The following is a 23,231-nucleotide window of genomic DNA, read 5'->3' on the forward strand; positions in this document are numbered from 1 at the left end:
ATGTATCACGGAATCGTTTCATATACGTGACGCGCGTGTCTGCTACACATCATAAAGAATTATTAGAGAATGATGACATTAGATGACACTAGAGAATGATGAAAGTAAACGCACACGCAGACACACAGCATGCCCTGCGATTTCTGCAATTTTACACGACTAAACAAAAGTATATACCACGAAAAGAACTCAGCCGAACGGAAAATCAAACCAACAGGAGCTTGAACTGAAATATAACACAGTAACTTTAGAACTCCCAGAACGTCCAGAGAGTGATCACAACACACACGTTCAACGCTTCTTGTAACTGTACTCGTCCACTGTATATGGCTTCCGCTGTTACGACTGCTAAGGAACACGGCGAGTTAGGGACGACCGTCATTTATTACGATTACCTAAAACTTTTGTATACAGCACGCGTGCTCGCTTAGCACTACGGCTCACCATAGCAACGGCGTGCAAACAACGACGAAACGTCTGGCGTGACTACGCGAGAAGAAAGATGGGGGAGGACAAAAAGGGGGGGGGGTCGACAGCCAATTACATAGCGGGCCCGGAACTGGCAAGGCGCGGACATAATAAACACGGCCGAGAAAGCAGGCCCGAGTAATTAAACCGGCTAATATTCAGCTCACTTTCCTTTTCATTTAATTCCATTCTTTAATTAGTTCTTTTCACCAGTTTCCAGGGGAACCTTAACGGTGGCGGTGTATTCTCACTGAAAGGACAAAACTAGGACACAACAGAGACAAATTAGGGAGGCTGCGAAAGTGGCCTGGGCCGCTCAGACAAATTAAGCCGGCCTTCTTTTTTTTTCTTTTCTCTCTTCGAGACTCCCAGCACGATTTTAATACTCGCTTTATTTCAAAATTTTTAAGTTTTCGTAATCTCTCTTTCCGTTGGTCACTGCTGCGCTTCGTCCGACAGCGCGAGGAGCTCACGCGCAAGCGCCCTGACTGTGAAACCGTGCACACACTGCCCCCTTTCCACATATCTTTTTTTTTCCTTCTCTCTATCCTTAAAGTTCGAAAGATGTCGTCCACCAACTCGCCCGGGCTTATTATCTAGCACCGAATATTAATTAGAAGCGCGCGCGCGCCAAAATTAGAGCCCCGGAAACGATCGCCACCCAGTAAACGCCAGATAACAGTCAAAATCTGCTTAGTTTTCTTTACTCACCGTCACCCGTTTTCCTTGTTATTCGCTTCCGCATCGCACACGTCATTATCGACGTAACATGCTCATCTGGAGCGAGCTACCTCACTCTACTGTCACCTGGGGTCTCTAGCATACTTTGGTATGTGCTAGAGGTATTGGTGTCAAAACAAGATAGAAACCGGAAAGAAAGAATTCTTCAAAGACGCGCTGTTGACATACTTTCTTTTCCTTTTCTTTCTAGGCATGCTCTTCTTAAATTTACAATCCAACAGAGTATCGCAGCCGCCTACGAGGAGGCGCGGTACGGAAATTTAGTCGTCGCTCATTGGGCTCGTTGGCCGCACGAGTCGTTAATAACGATTTCGAACTTGATCGCAATCAGTTATGCGGGGTGAGCCTCTTCTCGTAATGGCTAGAGGAGAGCGCCGAAAAGAAAGGATAACGAGTCGGGAGGAAACGGCGGCCCGAGAAATTGCCGCGCCCTCTTCAAGATTAAATATAACAGGCGCCGGAAAGCGTTAATCAGAACGGAGGAGAGCAACTTTCCGGCAAACGTGGTTGAAGGACGGCAAAATAGTGACAAGAAGTGGGATGAAAGCGTAGATGAACCACAGATGCGACACAAAAATGAGTCTTATAACTGTGACTCATCTCTATATCGGATCGGTGATATCGATGAAATATGACGTTAATTTCTCGCCATCAATTCAATGTATGACGTATGATTGAGTGGCCCGTACAATTCAACAAGAAAACGGAAATAGCGGCATTACTTCGTTTGCGTTTTATTTTACGTAAATTTTTTTCGTACAAACAAGATTACATAAGAATACTCGATTCGACAGCTTCGCTACCTGAAAAAAATAGGTGAAGCAACAACAGAGCGGAGATTAAGCAGAGCCGACAGAGGTCAAATAGTCAAGTGTCCAAGGGCGCACAGTAATGAGCTGCAGTGGAGAGCAATCAATGTCGCCGACGCTACGCGGGCAAAGCGGGTAGGGCGAAGCCCGCCCATCAAGAAAGACGAGAGAGAGAGGGGGGGGGGAGGGGGCAGCGTGCGGCATGGTAGGAAGAGAGGACACGTGTCGGTCCCTGTCTTCCGGTCCGCGCGTGACTGGGGTGCGGAAGGATAATTGCCCCGCGGGCGGGGACGGTGTATAAAGTGAAGAGTATAGAGCAGTAGGTTACGCCACCGGAAATACGGGTCGACGCGGCCGTCTCCTGTCTCTGCCGTTTAATCACCCGCCGCGGGACGGCTAATGATCGATCAGCCAGACCACACAGCGCGCAGCTCGGCCTGCTGCTGCTGTTCAGGCACGCGGAAGCGCCGATCGCCACAGCCTGCACCGAGCCAGCGAACCTATTCGGCGGGAATTTGTGGGTCGCCCTATGGCATGGGCCCACGCGCGCTATACAGCTTCCTCGAAAACGCTCGGCCGTTAATGCGAAAGCCAACGACGCCGGAAGCGGGTATGCGGCAAATTAAGCGACGCGGAGAGAAAGGAGGCTTAAATGAGGTGAGCCCTTCTAAACGAATAAAATAAGAGATGCCTCACAAACCGCAGAACAACATCATAGGCAGTTTTAGTTGGGCGTCTGCAACCACCCACATGCGCAGGGCACGAGGTTCTGCGTGCGTAGCGTATAGCGCGCGCGCACTATACAGCAGTAGTTGGCCGGACGCAAAAGCTGACAAGGGGATTGCTGACTTGCACGCGCAGGAACCAGCAGTGTGCTAGTCAGCGCCGCCACATGCCACCTTCTGAAACTGCGTAGCCAACATCAGCCGCCACGAAGTCAAACAACAAGCCGGAGTCATATCTCCGGTATGGTGCCCATCTTCGGCAAGACCGATATCGAAAAGGCCGGCGCTGGATGCACACACGTGGTAGCGGACGACCCCAAGTTATGGTGGCAAAGAAGGCTAGAAGTTATGGTGGCCTTCTAGCCACCATACCCAAGTGGAGTCCGCTGCTGCCACGCAACTCTCGTAGACATGCGAGAACACGCGAGAACGTCCCGCAAAGGCCGCCCAGCCCGCAGCGGACGCTACGCAGCTTTTGAAAAGCTGCGGGCGCACGCAGTGCGTGCTCCTGAGTACTGCGCATGCGCAATGACGCCTCCGCGGGTTTGCTGCGTACGCAGAGATGCTGCGGACGCCTAACTAAAGCTGTCTAATGACTGTTCCCAGTCTAAGTGAAAAGAGAAAGGCATGACCAACGGCCCGTCAAATGCCACGTGTTTTCTCTCTCTCTCTCTCTCTTTATGTGTCCAATCGTTTTCTTTTCCACGTTCATATATATATATGTATATATATATATATATATATATATATATATATATATATATATATATATATATATATATATATATAGTTTCAGTTGTTTGTGAGGAGGCGCTCAACATGAATTACGTGCACCTAAATCTGAGTAACCGGGTGTTTTCGCATTTCAACGCATAAGCACGATGCAACGGCACACTCGGAAAGACTTTTGCGACACCGTTAAATAAGTGATATGCGTAACCGCAAATCTGTTGGCAATATAAATCATCTCGCAAGTTATGCGACGAGCACGTTTCCCCTTACGCAATGCCTTGTTACGGCTACTTCTCGCTCTATGTTTTAGAAAGCAAATTAGGATTAGAGGGAATGCCTGCGTATATCCTCCGTTAAGGCCCCTTGCTATACCCTTGCACAGTATAGTGCACAGTGCTTTCTATCATTCTCGAAATAATTAAGAAACAATTGCGTAACATGTTAACCCAGTATCCGAACTCAGGTGCACGCAGAACTGCATGAAAGTGGCTTAATCGTATTTTCGCCGCCAGCGTTCAGAAAAATTTACACTAATTTGATTTACGCAGTTGTGTCGCCACAGACGACGAAAATGAACCGCCACGTGGGTTTCGGAAAGAGAAGAAAAATATAATGTAAAACCTGGACGCAGCATCAACGTGGCAATTAAACCATCACGCGATGCTGCATGTTTGTATTATTATTATTATTATTATTATTATTATTATTATTATTATTATTATTATTATTATTTTCTTTTGAACCTTAGGCGAGTGCCGGTTGATTTGACAATGCTTATCTCTGTTTTTAAGTTTTCTAGCAGATCAAACATTCGGAGATGGTTACTTTGTCCGTGTACGCGGAAGTGGTGCTTCTGGCATCCAACACTGGCATAGGAAACGGAAAATTCATTTTCCGCGTTCACAACATACCGGTGAATAATAAAAAAAACTGTATTGAAAAGATATTACGTCACCGAGCTGCCTTTGGGTCTCGGGAGGACGCGGAGCGCAACGACGGTGTAACGCTGCCATGCGCGATGGAAATAGCTACAGCGGTTGCGCAACCTTTTATGTCTCGTCAGTTTAGTTTCTTTCTACTCAAGGTAAGTGCTCCGACAGTACAGAGCTGTATAATGGCGAAATTCCTGGGCCCCCTCACGCGCAGCTAACGTGAAATAAAACCGAGAAAGAAAGAAAGAAAGAAAGAAAGAAAGAAAGAAAGAAAGAAAGAAAGAAAGAAAGAAAGAACCCCGCGTGCACGCTCACATCGCAAAGAGCAACGCACATCGACACGGAGAGCGCTCGCAGATCGAGATGGAAAGAGCCGCAACGACGTACATCGGCAGATTCGATCACACTGCGTGCACTCCACTTAAAGGCCAACTTTGCTCTTTCTTTTTTCTTTTTTCTTTTCTCTGCATAGTCTAGCTCGTAGGTGATCAAACGGCGCGCACGGGCAGGCCTCGCGGCACGGACTCGCAGCGACGTGAAAGACGGATGCGCTGCGATGCGGAACGATGCGGTTCGGAACAGCGCTGGGCTCAATCGCGTTTCACTTGGAACGTGGATCGAATTCGCTCGCGCATGCTCCACGAGAATTTGACCGCGGAGGTAACAGAGAGCGATAGAGAGGAAATGGAGAAAAGGAAAAAAAAACAAAGCACGAAGAAAGAAGGACGGAATGAAATAAAGAATGAAGGCAAGATATTAAGTAAATAATAAGGAAGGAATTGCTGCATTGTTAATTACTCATAGGAGGTCCCTCTGACAGTCTGGCAATTTTGGCACTTCCTCGTGTACTAATTATGACTGAATAAAATGAAATGAAAAACAACGAATTAAGATAATTCATATTAGATAGATAGATAGATAGATAGATAGATAGATAGATAGATAGATAGATAGATAGATAGATAGATAGATAGATAGATAGATAGATAGATGGATAGATGGATAGATGGATAGATAGATAGATAGATAGATAGATAGATAGATAGATAGATAGATAGATAGATAGATAGATAGATAGATAGATAGATAGATAGATAGATAGATAGATAGATAGAAGCAAGAAAGAAGATAAGAGACAAATGGCAGGACAGACGGCCAATGCCCGCGAGGACACAAGTGCATAAGTCCAAGTGGACCAATTCGAGTTCGTTTGCGAAGCAGCATGTTCCCCTCACGAGTATACACCACGGTCGAGCAAAGTAGCCCCGAGGAAGACGGTTTGAGCCAGCGACAGGAGAGAGGCGGAAGAGCGTAAACGGGAACAAGAAATTCCTGGAACTAAGTATAACAAAAGCGAGGGGGGCGCACAGACGACTAAACAGCAGGAAAGCTGCTGCACAGGGGAAGACAACAAGTGAGACAAAGAAAAAACTGCAAGGGAACCAAGGCAACGAGATACTGCGGCGAAAATTCCGCACCCAGCGGCCCGCGAAGAAAGAAAGAAAAAGGATACAGCGAGAACAAGGATACAGCCGGACGACAAATGAGCGAAATTCGCCACGACCGGCGAACGAGAAGACAGCGAGACATCCCGTGCGGACAAGATTCTCCTGGAGCGGTGAGCTGCGCCGTCCGTCCAGATTCTTCTTTCTCGCGGCAGGCCTGTCCCTCTTGACCGTGCTAGGAGGACGTCGGGAGGGTGTATACCGGAGTCGATGTACTGTACACACACACTTGCGTCCACCGGAGTGCACTTCCGCTCGCCCTCGAGCAGCTGTCGCGCGCACGAGTGTTACACGTTATCAGCGCGTCTCTCTCTCTCTCTCTCTCGAGGAAAATAGGAAACCCCCGCGCGTCTGTCTTACTCTTGGACGAGGTAAAGCGATTGGCGATGTCCACGGGGGAAATCGCATTCGCTGCATCTCGCGTAGCCGGCTTTTCCGTTATTCTGACCGCCGGCCCTGCGCAGTGTGGTTGCCGCGTGAGAGCTTATAGGCCTCGCAATATTAGCTTACGAGGCAGGAGCAAGGAAATCCACTGGCTGGCTGGCTGGATGGATGGATGGATGGATGGATGGATGGATGGATGGATGGATGGATGGATGGATGGATGGATGGACGGACGGACGGACGGACGGACGGACGGACGGACGGACGGATGGATGGATGGATGGATGGATGGATGGATGGATGGAAAAACTTTATTCTAGTCCATCAGGTCGCGCCAATTCCGTAGCCCGAAGCGGGCCGCTCTCCCGTTGGGAACGAAAGGCCAAGCCTTTCGGCCGCTTCACGGGCCCGTTGGATTGCCCATAGCTGTTCTTCGAATGTGAGACTGCGCAGAGCTGTGTAACACCGCTCTTCAGTGTTGTCCTTGTCGCTGCGCAACGCGGAGCAACCCAGAGCATATGACTGAGATCTATGGTGTCGTTACATTTATCGCATGTCCACGGTGTAGGGAACTCCGGATAGATCTTGTTGATTAGAAGCGGGTTCAGATAGGTTCTTGTTTGCAAGAGCCTTAGCGTAATAGCCTGAGCTTTATTTAGTTTACTGTGCGGAGAGGGGAGGCAGTAGCCAATTACGATGCTGGAGTGGCACACTTGTTTTGGCGAGGGTGTGCCTTGGCACTTATTGGGCTTTACTAACATAGTGCGTGTATATCTAATACTTAACATGACTAACCACTATATGACTAATGGTCACGCGTCAGCAAGTCCTCGGCAACTACGTTCCCCGCAAATCAGGCGCCAGAGCCACGCCACGGGTAGCAAGCCTGAAAAATGTGGCGGCTCTGATTTCTTCGTCGGAGATATCTGGGAGAAACCTTCGTCCTGCCGCGAACCTAAAAGGTGGCACGTGATCACGTTGACGAGGACGCCAATGAAATCGCCGTGGGTAGCAAGAACGGACCACTTTGGTGCACCATAGTGGTGCGTCGAGCTTGCATCATGAGCACCACCATGGCAGTGCTCATGATGACAGCGACACTTCCGTGGTCACAATTTTTGAACGTGAGCTTTACTTTTTCAGATTTCTTACACACAAGCGCACATTTGTCTGTGCCCAAATGCGGCCAGAGTAAAAAAAAATAATAATAATATCGCGCACAAGAAGAATGGGCGTGATAACACAGCGAACAAGCGATGAAAGTCGCTGGGCTTTTTCAATGGCGGTAGCCTCGGACGTGACCTACGCCGAATTTGGAAGAACAATAAAAACAACAACCTAGCTAGCCCGACTCCGACAACGAATAAAATAACTCTGAAAAGCCTTCCGCGAGACAAAGGAACAATGCATTGCCATCAGAACGGGACATTAACCATGCCGTTGCTCCGCGGGCTCTGCTATCGAGCCTTGTTTGCCGTCGGCGAGCGACCCAGCCACAGAGACCCGTCGAGATCGCTGAAGGCAAAACCGATAGAGCCACACGGCACACATAGATCGAAATAAAACAGAACAAAGCAAGTTCTTGACGAAGCGCCACTGGGAATGTGAACGTGATGTCAGTGCTGCTATAATAAAGAGCTCCAGGGCAAGTCAGCGTAGCGTGTGAGACGAGCACGGTCATGTCGAGATAATACACACACCGGATCATTCCGCGCAGTGGTTTCTCAATTCCAAACTGAGCGCGAGTGTACATTGAAGTCCACGGCCTGCGCTCTCGTAAAGGCTTAGAGCACTTACGTTGACGCGGAGTACGGCGATATTTACGCGCCGTTCAATACCGGTTCTTCCCACACAAGCCAGCACACCGAGCACTTCACCGTGCGTGTGCGTTGGGTGAATTGGGTGAGCTTAAACTCTGTCAGCGGCGTCCGTACAATGCGGGATTCGGGTCTCTTGTCAGATAACGAGCTTACGCCACGCGTTCCTCGTTTACATAGGCGACCCGAGCGGCGCTCGCAGCGAGGATTACGCGAGCAACGAAATAGTACACTCCGGTGCTGCGCAAGGGACCCTCCGTGCACTCAATCCGGGCATGCTCCCGCGCACACAACCGGTAATACACTCAAGCTCCGGCGCAAACTCGGCGCTCACCGATCCTTCCCCGACCCGTTAGTTCCACGCAGTAAAGCGAGCAGTTGCGGAAGGCGATTTCTTTTCCCCAGCGACAGAGTATACAAGTTGAAGCGCGCGTTAAACTTTAAGGATGATCAACGCCAGGCACGTACGCAGGATTTTTTTTCGGGAGGGGGGGAGGGGGCGGCAACCCAAGGTAACTTCTATGCAAATGAGGGGGTACTTTACTGGTACAAATGTGAATAACGCCCACCATTCGCCATAAAAACTCGTCAACCCACTTGACGGAAGGCGTATTACATCAGAAAGAAACAAGTTATCGGTATCGGCGATACGCCTACATGTGCCCCTGCACAGCAATGATCGTGAGTTATTCGCGCGTATGTTAGAATAGACAAGCATTTCCATCCCAATCGACACTTTTTTTCGGTGCGTTGAAGTGTCTGCACACGCTAACACCTACTTTAAAAAAAAAAAAAGAAGTGTGCCATGTCTCCTCCGATTAAACGGAGTTACGAGAGACGCGCTTTCCAGTCCGGTCGTTTCTTCACGCGGTTTCGTATCTTCTCCGCAGTACACGTGCAAGGAGCGAGAACGCGCTTTGGGGAAAGGACGCTCGCTGGGCGAGTTGTGCAAACGCCTGCTAGGTAGCACAGGGCCCGTGCAATTCAATCCACGACGCCACGCTACCTAGCCCAATGGCCATATAATCTAACGGGGATGCTCCCGAGCATAAGCCGCAGTGATTTTGACGTCGCCGCTTTCGTCGAGCCTGACTCGGCAGTGGAAATTTCGGTCCAAGTAGCACGACGTCGTAAAGCAGAGTGCACATGTATATCAGGCGTTAGGCGTATACTCCACAGTCCGAAGGCAGACCGGCACTCAACGACTCCAGTACAGGCATAAAGATTTACAGAGAAGTCGGGTGGATCGATGCACTGCAGGATGCACGAAACACGCAAGCCACACAGCGCGCAGGCGCGCGGGTTAAATGTGGGGAAGAAGGCGGGCGAGCGTGTTGCGACTGCACGGTGTCAAATGGCGCGGCACAGACCGAGCGAGCGATAGGGGTCGAAGTTTCTGCGGAATGCCCGAGCGACACTGAGACAAGTGTTCCTAATTGCCGGCCTCCGCGCGACAGTCGGCCGGTGAACGCTTGTGTACCGCTATGCCTTTCGAGGAGGTCGCGCAGCGCACCGGTCCCGAGGAGCGGGAGAGGCACGGAATTACGTGGCACCGCGGGGCGACGGCATCTGCATTAACGGGTCTGAGGCGAGCACGCGCCGTATACGTAATCCTTTTCGTCTGGCCAAACTGCGCACACACGCATGCGAAGAGCGTCAGCGGGCGTTGACGGGCCAATTTATAATAGGGCCTCCTCTTTCCGCGGCTATGCATGCATCGAGATGAGAGAGCATTCATCGTGCATACTCCCCCTCAGAGCGACCGAGGTGCCGCACATTATGTCGGGGCGATTCTTAAAGTCTAAGGCACGGTTAGCGATGGAAGCGTGTTTTCTTACTTTCGTAGACGAAGTCATAATGCACCATGACGCGCGGAGATGGAAGCTATATATATAGGAGTCGTTCACCTACCAGCCACAATTGTAAATGAGATATTGGTTGTACAATTCTATCGATTATCAAAACACAGTGAAATCGGTAAGCACTGCGCGTTCCCACTGTGGCGTCATATAGCAAACCTGTATTTTAGGTCTAACACCTAGTTTCCGTGGAAGACAAAAAAAAAAGAAAAGAAAAAGAAAAGACCGAGCTAAGCGTCGTCAGCGCCATCTATTGAGATACATGGACTGTCGTCGTCTCCATGTGACGTGGCAGGCAGCATGTTGTATTAGAGGCGTTTGTATGGTCCGGTCTCGGCCGTCGCATGCAACCGCATTTGGGTACAGAGGAAAATAAGTTTTAAAAAAATAATTGTGTGGTTTAATTCAGTTCCCGAAACTTGGTTAAGAGGGACGTCGTAATGGAGGGATTCAGATTAATTTCGACCACCATGGGGGTTCTTCAACGTGCACCCAATGCGCGGTACATGAGCTTTTTTTTTTATTATTCCGCCGCCATTAGAATGCGGCCGCCGCAGCTGGAATCGAACCCGCGACATCGAGCCCAGCAGCGCAACGCCACAGCCACTGAGCTACCGAGAGGTATAAACCAGCCGGGGCACCGACATGACTGCTAACAAGTTAAAGGACACGCACGTGATAGGAAGAAGCTGGGATGTGCTGGAAGCCTAATATGTAAAAAAAAAGTATCATAATAATAAAAGGTGATTCATGTATTAGTGCACCTTCCATGTCTTTTACCACGGTGAACATCGTTTTTTGGATACATTTCTCTGATTGTCTGCGCTGCCGAGCTTGTATGGTTTATGCTGCGCATTATCAGTGAGCTTATGTTGGGTGTTGCTTTCTGAAGAAGCTTTTACAGCTATTCGCAATGAAAAAAAAAAGATTTTTGAGAATAATTCAAAATGCGGTGGTGAAACACCCATTTAACCTTTCGGCGCAGGTCCTGGCGCTATGTTGGTTTTGTACTTCAGTTCTGCTAGCTGCGAAGCATCGACGGAAGGATGGCTTCGCTCTTACTCAAAATCCAACGCCGCTGTACCAGTCTCCTGCATAGACTTAGGCCGGGCGTGGCGTTCACACGTGGGTACGTGTACCTCATGCGACACGCCGAGTCTCCACACTGTCACAGTTGTGCAGTGTGAAAGAGAATATAGGTCGTGTGCTGTGTGACTAGCCTCCGTACGTGGAAGAGCGCCAAAGTTGAGCCATGTCCTTACGCGCCTCGGCAGCCCGCCTCTGTCGGAGGACGTTATTTTAGGCCCTTGGCCAGACGTTAGATCGAGTTTTAAGGCCACCCAGTACTTCCTTGATTTTCTTTTTAAAAGCACGGGCTAGGACTGTAGGCTTTAAGTAGTCCAAATAGCTTACCATATACATTACATCTTTCCTCGTCATCGTCACCCATCGCGTGCCTTTTTCTTCCCTCTTTCTTTCCTTCTTCCCTTCCCACAACGCAGAGTAGCTGGAGAGAGGAATGTACCTCAGGCCGACCTTTCTGCATTTCGTATCATTAAACCTTTCTCTCTTTCTTTACTTTGGCGCAGGCTCGCCGCAATTTTCCGCTAAAACGCCGCTTTGGCGCAGGATGGCGCAAAGGCCCACTCTCGGCGCAGTTTGGCGCAAATGTCGCAGCTTTTCTCCCACTGAAAATTTACTAATTCTGCATAATCCTGCCCAGCTCTTTAAAAAAATGTTGAATAATTAGAGCGCAAGACACGCCTGCATAATGAACATCATAATTCTCTCTTCATGAGGTTAGTAAATCTCTATCGGAAAGAAGTACCGTATAACACAAGAGCAACAGAAATATGGAATGTTCCGTACTGTCGCACTGGTTATGGTCGGCAAACGCTTTACAGCGAACTTCCGCCTTTACTAAACGACCATAATAAAAACATTATATTCGCGAATTAGAATTATCTGGCTTACACGCGTTCTTTCTAGCATATGGTTGTGTTATAGAGCGGTCTTTGATTTGTATTTAATTATATTCTTAAATGCCACTATTGCAATACGTACGTTGTAACGAAGAGTTGTGCTGACGTATGATGCTGATGTGAAGTGACGTATGCTGATGCATGACGCTCTGTGTAGTGCACCAACTAGTGACGTGCTTGCTTTGACGGTTTCGTCAAAGTGCATGACAATGTTGTGTTTAATTTGATGGTTTCATTAAAGTGTAAGTAAATGCAAACAAAATTATTGTGCCTCTGCTGCTGTCTTTGCCAGTATGGAGACGAAGGACTCCCTCAAGCTATTCTTGAATAGCTTTTCCCTTCACCTCCCATCACATGCATAGTGATCAATCAATCAATCAATCAATCAATCAATCAATCAATCAATCAATCAATCAATCAATCAATCAATCAATCGTTTTCCACGGGTTTTATTTATACTCTGAGCCACAGTACGTCGAATTAAGTTAAGGAACCCCAGCTGCCTCAAACTTAATCTAGGAACCCACAACTATAACTCAACCGCCTTGGGCCTATAGCTTTCGGGACTAGAACCCATCAAGTATCATTAATTCTTCCGAGCCTCCTCACATGTCACTCCCATCCAACACTTTTTTGTGATCGCCGTCTCCCGGAACGCGCAAGCTGCTGTGTGATGGAATTGACCGCCTGCAGAAGAACGTTCGTGCACGTTTGGTTTCCGGCGCGTTAATTAGTGAAACCTCTTTCACGAATCCAAGCGCAGACGAGACCGGAATAAAAATAGTCGAAACGAATTACGGCTTGCGAAATGTCCGCAGCGTCGGCGGGCAGGAGTGGTACTTAACGGCAATTTTAGCTGGAGATAGACATTTATGTACCTTTAGCTTTTTTTTTCCTCTCTGAAAAACGCCGATTATGCAGGGACGAAAATCGTTATCGCGCTGTCGAGAACAGTCGGCCGCCGGCATGAATTTTGCATTGCAGCATAATAATGGGAGACGAACGCTAAAGAGCTTAACGTGCAATCGACTCGTAAGTCTTGAAATAAAGAACTGACATTAAGGTCCGTCTATATATCAAGATAGCAAGAATCAGGTGCTGCACGAAGTACGAAGCAGATTTGTTGAATCCCAGCTAGCGCCATACAGGGTGTTGGGCAAGCAAGCGCGCGTCTCTCTCTCTCTCTCTCTCTCTCTCTCTCTCTCTCTCTGTGTGTGTGTGTGTGTGTGTGTGCGTGTGCGTGTGTGTGTGTGTGTGTGTGTGTGTGTGTGTGTGTGTGTGTGTGTGTGTGTGTGTGTGTGTGTGTGTGTGAACGTTGTGTTGTGGCGTCGGGGGCTGCGCGATAATGTAGCAGCGCTACGCAACATGGCGTACTGAGGGCTGGCTCATGACTGCTCGTGGTTCTTGTACTTCGTAGTATACGCTGAATTGTCCACTCTTGTCATAGTCGACAATATCGTCGATCCTCCCAAGAAAAAAAAAATGAATTCCACGACCTGGGTCCCAGCCGACGCCTGTCCAAGTGGTTTTAAAAGCAATTCACTACGTCTTTAAAAAAAAAAAGGAAGTACTACGTAACCGTTGTTATGTCGTCAGACGCCTCACAATTGTGTGCAGACAGTTTTTCTCACAACTTCGCTCTTTTTTTAAATCCTTTCTGTTGTTTCCGCTTCCGCTACAGGGCATCCAACCGGACGCTCATTCTCGTTAACCTGCCTGCCTCGTCTTATATTCATCTCTCCCTCTAACTAATAATTTAACATTTATTACGGTGTTGTGAACGGGTTTCTGCTGACAGGACGCTATAAACGTCTCATGAAATATAAATCAATAAGATGTTATAAAGCCCAGGGTTTCAAAAGGGCTACTTCTGAGTACAGAGGAGCTCAGTAAAAACTAAAAAACAACGTTAAGTCCATTTTTAGTAAGGCTCCTTGGAGTTGCAGTGCTGGTGCTTTGGCGGCTACTGATAATTTATTCCGGTTGAATGGACGGGTTTCTATCGACAAGAAACCACAAACATGTCATAAATACCTCATCACGCAGACCTTACGAGACCCCATGTTTCTATATTGCACCTTCGGACTCTGTAGGAGCTCAGTAGAAATTCAAACGGAAGCAAAGTACATTTTAGTATGGGCTTGTGGAGCTGGCGCTCTCCCTTTACGCTGATCGTTGATTTCGATTCAACCCGCGGGTTTCCGTAGACAAGACAGCATAGACTTTTCATTATTACAAAATCGAGACCGCTTTACACGGCACCGAGTTTTGTCTACTGTAGCTTCAGGCTCGGCAGGAACTCAACAGAAACTCAGAAGGAACACATCGTTCCTTTTAGCATGCGCTCGCGGAGCCGCAACAATCGCGGAAGGACTCACCGGACTTGCCGCGGTTCTTGAACGTATTGATGCGAAGCACCCGGCGTCTCTGGACATGCGGCGATGACGACAGAGTCGTCTCCTTCACCTCCCCTTCCACACCTTCGCTAGCACTAGCCATCCCGAGTCGAAACGCTATCTTCGGTTAACTGTGATGTACTGAAACGAGGTTTAGAGGGTACTTTGCGGGTGCTGCTGCGGTTCTCGAAAAACAACAACAACAAAAAAGAACTAGCGAAAGCGTACACGCGTGGTGGTGAAGCCAAACGCTGCCCGACACGCTGCTGCAAAGCCCCTTCAAGTCGTCAACGCTACTTATGAAGGGCGAGGACGAAATTGTAAATTGAGGTGAAAGACTTCAACGTAATTGGTGTTAAGCTGAACTTTACGCGTCCCACAACTACAACAAACAACCACAGGCAAAGAGACGCGCGATACAACGGCAATAGGTCATTCGTTGCAGCGTTTCCAGGCAAGCTCAATTTACCAAATTTTAATTTACAAGCTGTAAGAAGCTACGAAGTGAAACGTATAAACCGAAAATAAGTTCCGAAGCCAACGAGAGGTTATAACGAAGGACTTGGAGTCATCTTTGATTAACTTTGTTGCTTTAACTGCAATCACCAAGACGTTATTTTTCTTTCTCGACCAACCCCCTTCCAGACAGGGTCTTCCCGAAGGGCTACCAAAATTAAGGCCTCGCTTATAACGCCTCCTTCACACACGGACCGTTACTCACTCCACTACGCACGCAGCTGAAAGTGGAAATTAAGAAAATGAGAGTTATGAAGGCGTACACCACAACAGAATGGTGCACAAACAAGTGCTGGTCGGGAAATGGCGGGCGATAGAAATATCACTTTGGAAATGCGGAGGCTGTCGCTTAATGCGGGGAGGAACTGCGCGGCATGCAGACCCGCCAAGAATGAACGCGTTCCGCTTGTGTGGACACGAGCAAGAAGTGTACTCGACGAAAACAAACCACCGAGAGAACGAGACCGTACGCGAAAGACAATCACGCAGCCAAGCCACAGACGATAAAACCAAAACCAGCAAGGCTCAGCGGGCAGGGTATGCGAGAGAAAGGTGCAAGCAACAGACTCGGATTAAACGTACTAAGCAGACAGATGCCGACTCGACCGAGATTGCAAGAGAAAACAAAGTATAGATACAGCTAGCGGATTTAAGGATGCTTAAAAACCAGGCTTATTCGCACAACATATAAAAAAATTAAGATGAGTTACTGAGGAGCGTGCGAAGAATTTAACCCAGCAGATGTGCTAAACAGCGAGTTAAGCAAATTGCTTGATCAGAGAATAAATGTTGGAAAAAAGAGGTTGGCTACTTGGACGATACTTTTAACGTGCAGTTAGTACGAGGATGAAGCAAACAAATACAAAAATCGCCAAAACGATCGCTCGCTCGCAGAACGGACGCTCCTCCAAGTGAGCACCCGGGATGCAAGCATTGTCTCGCAAAAATTTGGACGCTGGAGTCTTACGACGTTGGGAAATGGATACGACACGGTTGGAAAAGTACAGAAAGTCCGAGCAGTGGATACTAACCCTTTAAACAAGTTAAGGGGTACTGGGGTACTAAAAAAATAAAAATATAAAGCATTTGAGATGAAGCAACCTGAATAAGATACTCAAGGTGCACGCACAAGTATGGAACCAGCGCGCAACACTCCGGTACGTACCTATGTCACGGGGCCTTTACCGATTCGGTCAGAAATACCGAGGCCGATGAACGAAACGGACCGCCGACGCTGGAAAATGACGGCCGAGTTCAAGAACAAGAGGGAAACGGAAGCAAAACAGGAGAGGCGCTGAAAAAGGTGACACACAAGTCCCGCAACCTAAGCTTCTTCGCACAACTCGCTTACGTCGGCGACGCTGCAGCTAAGTTACGCGCGCGTTCCACACGCAGACGCTGCGCGCAGTGCGCCGAGAGAGTTTTGGCCGCGGGCGCGCTTCTTCTCGAAATAGACGTTCCCAGTTCGGACTGCGGGCCAGCCGGCACGCGCGAGGGCAAAGCGAGAGAGAGAGAGGCACACGGCGACGGTCCTGAGGTCCTGAGGCGAACGCGGCGCGCTACACGGTGCTTAAACGTCGGCGGTCTCGGGCCAGCGCTACACCATGCAACGACAGTGGTTACCGTTCCGTGGTCCTGGCACGACTCTCGTAGTTAGCATACCCGAACGCGCTAGTTGGATGACCGTAACGTTTCTCGGGGCAGGCAACGCGCGTCTTCAGTTAAGGCCTCGAGGAACTGACTTGTCGTAAGGTTACGGCGAGATGCTTGGACAGTGGGTAGCTTCGCGGTAATGGAACCGTTCCCCGGAAGGCGAGGAGGGTGTACGTCACGAATGATCGCGACAGAGACTGGCAGTCCCGCCTGTCGGAAAGGCTAGACGTGTCAGTCCAAGTGTGGGCTATAGCAGGATACTCGTGTCAGCACTTAGAGAAAGCTTGTTATACGACCATAATCTGTGCCGAAGCCAACAAAGGCAACTAGCTGTCCGGATGCGCTCGCGACCGATTTTCAGAGCTGCCCAAAAACGGGGTCTCTCTGTCGACACTTAAAAAGTGCAGTATACACTTGTGAAACGTTTACGCTATACCACAACCCGAAATGCGACCTCAGCTGGTAGTTGCGGAGTCGACCGAAGCGCCGGGTGGCGAATGTCGAAAATACTGAGACTGGCACAGTAGGCCGATGTCGAGACGACAGTCTACGGGCGACAACCTGCGAGTGAAAGGTTTTCCTCAGCAACGCTTAAGCTATACAGAGCTACACGATGACGTTCTCATTAACTCGCTCGCCTGAAGACTCCGCCACACGTGGAGAGGACGTCGGGACAGCGGCCGTCGCACACGGAAAGTCTGAACGAGCAGGAAACGAGCTTAGGGGGGGGGGGGGGGGGTGAGGCGGTACCACACAAGCGAACACAGTCGCGTCTCGGGTGGTAGTACAGGCGCGACGTTGAGAAAATCGCATGGGCCATCGGTCGATTCTTTGGACAGACGCAGGTACGCGGACTAAACAAGCTAACGAGGCCGGGCTCACCACGTGCAAGGCGGGACAGCCAGAGGACCCGTCTAGACAGCTGTGGACAACCGGAAAATGTCGCTTTCCGTTACGCGCCCCCGCACAACGTACACCTCTTTCCACATCGACGCAAATACGGGGCGACGGTCATATGCCCAAGGAGCTCTTTTCCCTGCGCGACGGATTCCGAGACGGAGACTAAAGAAGGGACACCGTGCGAACGCTGAGCGCGAGGACAATCCCAGGCGACGAACGCGGCGAAATAGAGCACGCGATCAGTGTAGGCGCCCCCCTCCTCCATTTCGCACTGCCCGCTCCTATTGTTCCTTGGTTCGTCAGCGCCGTCCAGTCGCGCCGCAGGAAGGAAGTCACCGTGTCGGGTTGACACCGAACGCGCCCACGCGTCCGTCCGGTCGGTGCACAGGCGACACCGCGCCTACTGCGTGCTGTATCACGATAGCACGACCGCGGTGCAACTCGAGAGCGTCCGCTCCGCTTCGAGGCAGGCACATCTTCCAGATACAGGACTGTTTCCGGCCATTCTGGCCTCCGTGACGTGATTCCAGAACCGAACGTGCGCCTTCAGCCGCGAAACGGCATGCGTATAGGATCGTTGGAGAAGGTAGCTTGGATGGTGCCATGGAATCGATTCAGAACATTGTCGCGGCGGCTGCCAGTTTCGCTCCGTCGGATTGACTCTCGTTAATGGAGCGTGCGCTCAGCGCAACTAGTACGTATCTTAGCGAGCCAACATTGTAGGACAGAATGTGCCTGTCGTTTTTTTTTTTTGGCAGTACATTATGTGCACATTGTGTCTCGTCACGTGCACGACACTGCTCAGCGAGCCGCACATGCACGTCGACGCTGAGTGCTCGTCATTGTGCGTCTGTGTGTTATGTGATCACCTTCTCGTGTCGTTTGTGTCCATTCATGTTACAATCAAATGTTCTAAAAAGCTTACCAAGGAAAGTTCCCAACGTTTTCTATCATCAACTAACTAACTAAATAAATAAATACAATTAACTAAACAAATAAATAAGTAAATAAATTAATAAATAAAATTAGAGTTCTGTATGACGCAAGCGTGGTGTCGGACCCGTTTTTGTACACCAGTTGCTTCGAATCAAAGCAAGCGGCAGGACAAAATCGTATGCTAGAACGGAGCTTTGTTGTACTTTTCAGCATGCAGCAATCACGATATATTCTAGGACGCAACAATCTGCTAGCTTATGACACCGACAGCACTTCGCGGGCGAGTTTCGTTTTCGGTGGCGACAAAACGATTTCGCACAAATTAGTGTGAAATTTGGATAGGTGTCAATTCGCGTCATTCTAAACTTCAGCATAAAACAGAACAATAATTAAACTACTCAGATGTGTTGTCCCATACATATCGCTTAAATCGGAACGGAATTGTTTTTCTCTCTTTTCTTTTTCTACGAGTACATCATTGGCGGTTTAATTTTCAAAATGTTTAGAAGTTCAAAAGTCGAGGCCAACGAGGAGGGCGGACAAAGCGGGGTGCGAGGAGGACAGGGACGGGACAAAACAATGCCTGGCTATGCGTACACGCGCGGTCTAAGCAAACTAAGCCCGATTAATTACACACTCACAGGAGGAGCAGGTGGAGACGGCGCTGGAGCGGCGGCTGTCCAGGTACCGACCCACGGGGAGCGACATTCGCCGCCTGGAACGGTCCTTGTACGCCGGGAACTCCAGCATGGCCTGGCGTCGGTCGCACACACACACACTCAGTCACATTATAATACTCTCGCTACGTTCTCCCGTCTACACGCGCACAAACCCGCCCCTCAACTGCAATTCGTTTTTCACCACTCGTCAGTGCGAGAATACGCATCTTACGGCAGCAGTGGAGGCAGCAACAGCTGTAGCAGCAGCAGTGGCGGCGGCGGCGGTATATGTAATGACGTCACGGTGCATATATGACGTCGCGGTGCATATGTGCACGTCAAATGGACTGATCAACGGATGCGTTAATACAGAACTCCAAGAGGTACTGCGCAAGTAATTATGCGCAGTTCCCGCGCATGTATGTACGGCGTGTGCGGGGATCGGTCAGTATGTACGCTACAAACTGGTCTAGAGCTCGGCATACTTTTGCCGATGCGCGCAATACGCAACGTTCGCGGAAACAGCGACTCAAAATACGCGCATCGTAGCTCTTGATCGAGCAGTCAGCTGAATCGTGGTGCTGACAGGATACTCGAGAGACAAGAGAATGTGACGAAAACACAACGCGCTTAGCGCGAAGCGTGTACGAAAGAGAGGAACGGGGGGCTGGGGGTATAGATGCCGCGTTGATACATCTGCGCTGTGCCATCTTCTACAAAGGGTTGCAGAAAACAAAACCACGTTACAATAAAGTTGAACTCGAAGCCAAAGTAACTTCGTTATATTCATAATTGCATGTGCTGCACTACTAGATTATACGGGGATTTCAGGGGCAATTTCACTTACGTCGTTACATCGATTATTTCGTTATATCCCGTTTCGTTATAACGAGGTTTGACTGTAGCAACTCTTCCTCTACATAATCAGTCTTTCAGAGTTAACTTGGCATGAGCGCGATATAGAAATTCTTATGTTCTTCTTTGTTGTACTATCGCATGTTATCGAAATAAAAACCAACATTTGAATGTAAGTGGTCGTGATCACTGCACTTGCGCGATCATCGCGCGAATTGGCGGATAAATGTCGAAAACGCGTCTCCATAAAATAAATGGCGATAGCCGGCAAAAAAAATCGCAAAGGACAAAGGGTGCCTCGACAATGCGCGTCGCAATGCTCATTGAGCACCGTTGTGTACAATACCGTGTTCGCGGACTCGATCATACTCGGCACAGAAGACGTGACCGCAACAAATAAAAGCGGGCCGTTCTTCCGAAGAATGGTCCACCAAAATAGCGTATACGGAATGATGACACTACCACAGCCAAAAAGAGGAAGAGAATGAGATCGAAAGGAATTCGTATTAGGAACGTGAAAAAAAAAAAACTTGACAGTGAAGCCAAAAAGTGCCGGACTTCTTTCAGGTTCAGTGGAAAAGACGTCGAAGGAATTCAGAAGGAATCAAGAAGATAAAAGCCAAAGTTGCATACAAATGTGAAACGACAGCGCGAAGCAGATCCCGTCGCAAAACAGCTACTGTAGTACAACTGCGGCACGCCGTAGCACAGAAGGGGAGGGAGAACGACGATACTAGAATATATATATATATATATATATATATATATATACCACTATTCCACACACACACACACACACACACACACACACACACACACACACACACACACATACACACACATCAGTCGCATCGCTATTTGCTCCGGGAAGAAACGGTTCGGACAGCAGCCGATCGCCATTGAAGGACGCGGGAGAACAAACGGGGCCTCGGAATTCCGCTCACGGAGTTTCTCTCTTTCGCGACAAAAAAGGGCGCGCGCGACCACCGAAAAGACAGCCCCGTTTAAATCTCGGAGGAAACAAGGCTGGTGAGGGGGCTTTCCTGCAATGCGTTTCCCAAGCTTAAACTTAGATGGGTGCTGTCTCGTAGCAGCTACGCAGCATTGGGGAAAGTATAGGGTGCATGGAGGAGGGAAAAGGAGAGTTATTGCCTTAAATGGTAGGAGCTGCACTCAGGGGTATTCATCACTGCGCACACACAAAAAAAAGTAGTGCTCCGACAGCGATCTCGCCGTGTGATATACACGGGTACGGACTGAAGGGCATAGTTCAAATCAGAAAACTGAAATGAGAAGACTTCGATATAATAAGGCAATAAATGCCCGGCTGATTCGATATTCGAAACGTCATCCGAAGTTTGACGCAAACGTGATATGCAACGGTACGTAATAGAGTAAAAAAAGAGAGGTAAACAGAAGACTACAGTTGCCGTAAATCGTGGGTGTTCTTACTGAGCTCTGCATATACGCAGATATATCCACAAACAACCACGAACATACTCCATCACTCCAAGCTATATGAGATGTCACGATCATTGCACTAAAGAGGCCCGAAATCCACGTAATACGTCTTGAAGCACCATCCGCTTCTGTCCCGGTCGAAAGCAGACGACGCAAACTAGAGCATGCAGATACGTCGCGAAGGAACGCAGCTCATTAGTATACGTACGCCTGCACCTGTTATTTCTAGCAGACGGCACAGGGTAACGCAAGGGACAAGACGGACAGAGAAAGACGAGTGATAATGCGCAATGGGGATCGTCTCGCAGCCTCCGCTGTCCGTGTTCTCCGGCAACGCCTGCGAGCCACGACGCTTCAACCATGGCTCAGCACCGCGTACAGGTTTTGCGCTCCAGTTATCCGCAGACGCAGTGCGACCGCGGCGTCCGCTGCGAGGCACAGTATACAGACTAACGACGTCGTCCGACTGAACGGGAACGGGAATCGGCCGCGCAATCCCGCGCTGCAGGACACGGAGGGAAAAGAAAGGCGCTTGGTCCAGAAACGCGGCTTTCGGAGACGGAACGACCGGAGTCGCGATGTAGCAATCACGGGCTCGTGCCATTACGCGGTCGGAACAGCGGCGCGCGCCCGCCCTGCAGGACCGCGGGTCTGCGCGACCATTAGCCGGCGGTTCGTACACGCAGCGAGCGAGCCCTCGTTCGCCACGCTTTCCCCGCGTTCCCTTTCGCCCGTCCCATCCTCCGCTGTCACATCCAGACACGAGGAACGCGATTGCGTCGCTACACTTGCGGTCGATGAGAGACGTCGACGGAGTGCGGTCCGGCCATGACTGGCCAACAGAGTAAAAGCGTGTGTGCGTACGAGCGTAGCGCGACTAAAATGCGATGTTGCTCGCGCTCTCTTCAACGCGTGCTCCTACAGAAGCCTTCAAAGCGACAGCGTTAAGGGCCCCGTGTCGCACAAAATCCGGCGTCGGCGTCCCGCGTCCAGCGCTGACCATCGCGTCAGTAGAAAACATTCCGAACCACGCATACTTAACCACGCAAGCCCGCTACGTAGCACGAAGAAGTTACTGAACTAATTGAATTTCTCAAAGTAATATACGTCAGAGAAACCGTAGAGTACGACTTATACACAACCTACAGACATGATAGCGTCGGATTGTAATCCGAATATACGAGAAAACATCGCTCTGTTACGCGGAAACTCAAACACAAACCCATTTTCCAGCGTTTCTAAAATTCATAGGGCGGCCACGGCCTCCGAGATTTCAAACCTCGAAGTCCATAAAGAGGCGCGTCCGGTTCCTTGCAACACCTCCAGATGGCGCTCGCCTCCGCCGTATCGCGGTCCACACAAGAAGCCGCGTTTCTACGAGAAGGCTCGCCTTCGTGCACATCGTTCGCCGCCAGCGTATCACGGTAAACGTTACGGTTACATAAGCAGCCGTTGCCGGTAAGCGTGAAATGCACCCTGGGATCTTTGAATACTATCGCGTTCTACTCTTAAAGGCGAAGCTTAAGCGTCCTCCCAATTTTTATTTTCGGATTGAGGGCTCCGCCAACTTTGGCTGTTGTACGAGCAATTTCTAAGTTGTGCGCATAGATTCAGAGCTGATACGGTAGCGAAGCATCGAACGTGTCTGCACAACCATCTACAGCACATGTACTGCAAAAGCCTGCCCCGCACCTTCGAAGCCGGTAACGCAACACGAACACAAACTGAAAGTCTGCCGCGCGAAGCATCAACAAACCTTCGGGGTGCATGCACCGAAAGGAGCCGACACCATAGGAGGTAAACCGAGACGCAAACATTTTGACAGGTTCGAATCTAACCTGGCGTGCATCAGTATGGTGTCAACTGACAGCGAAGTGAAAGAACCGCGAGGCATTTTAAGT

At 49.5% G+C, this 23,231-nt stretch overlaps 1 protein-coding gene across 9 annotated transcripts in view; it reads right to left on the reverse strand.

Annotated features, from left to right (window-relative positions):
* LOC135914434 (adenosylhomocysteinase-like 1) overlaps positions 1 to 23,231 on the reverse strand; it is a 271,601-nt gene that overhangs the window by 27,208 nt on the left and 221,162 nt on the right. For 2 of the 9 annotated variants that reach the window (XM_065447284.2, XM_065447282.2), the window contains exon 2: positions 18,997 to 19,108. The exons of 5 other annotated variants lie outside the window; for them this stretch is intronic. In XM_065447284.2, the coding sequence (XP_065303356.2) occupies positions 18,997 to 19,108 (112 nt within the window). Of the gene's footprint in view, positions 1 to 14,332; positions 14,492 to 16,031; positions 16,101 to 17,401; positions 17,604 to 18,996; positions 19,291 to 23,231 lie in introns of those variants that run through there. 2 more of the 9 variants (XM_070540001.1, XM_065447288.2) reach the window with 2 other exon arrangements.

Source organism: Dermacentor albipictus, chromosome 6 (genome assembly GCF_038994185.2).
Source record: "Dermacentor albipictus isolate Rhodes 1998 colony chromosome 6, USDA_Dalb.pri_finalv2, whole genome shotgun sequence".
Classification (NCBI taxonomy): Eukaryota; Metazoa; Arthropoda; class Arachnida; order Ixodida; family Ixodidae; genus Dermacentor; species Dermacentor albipictus.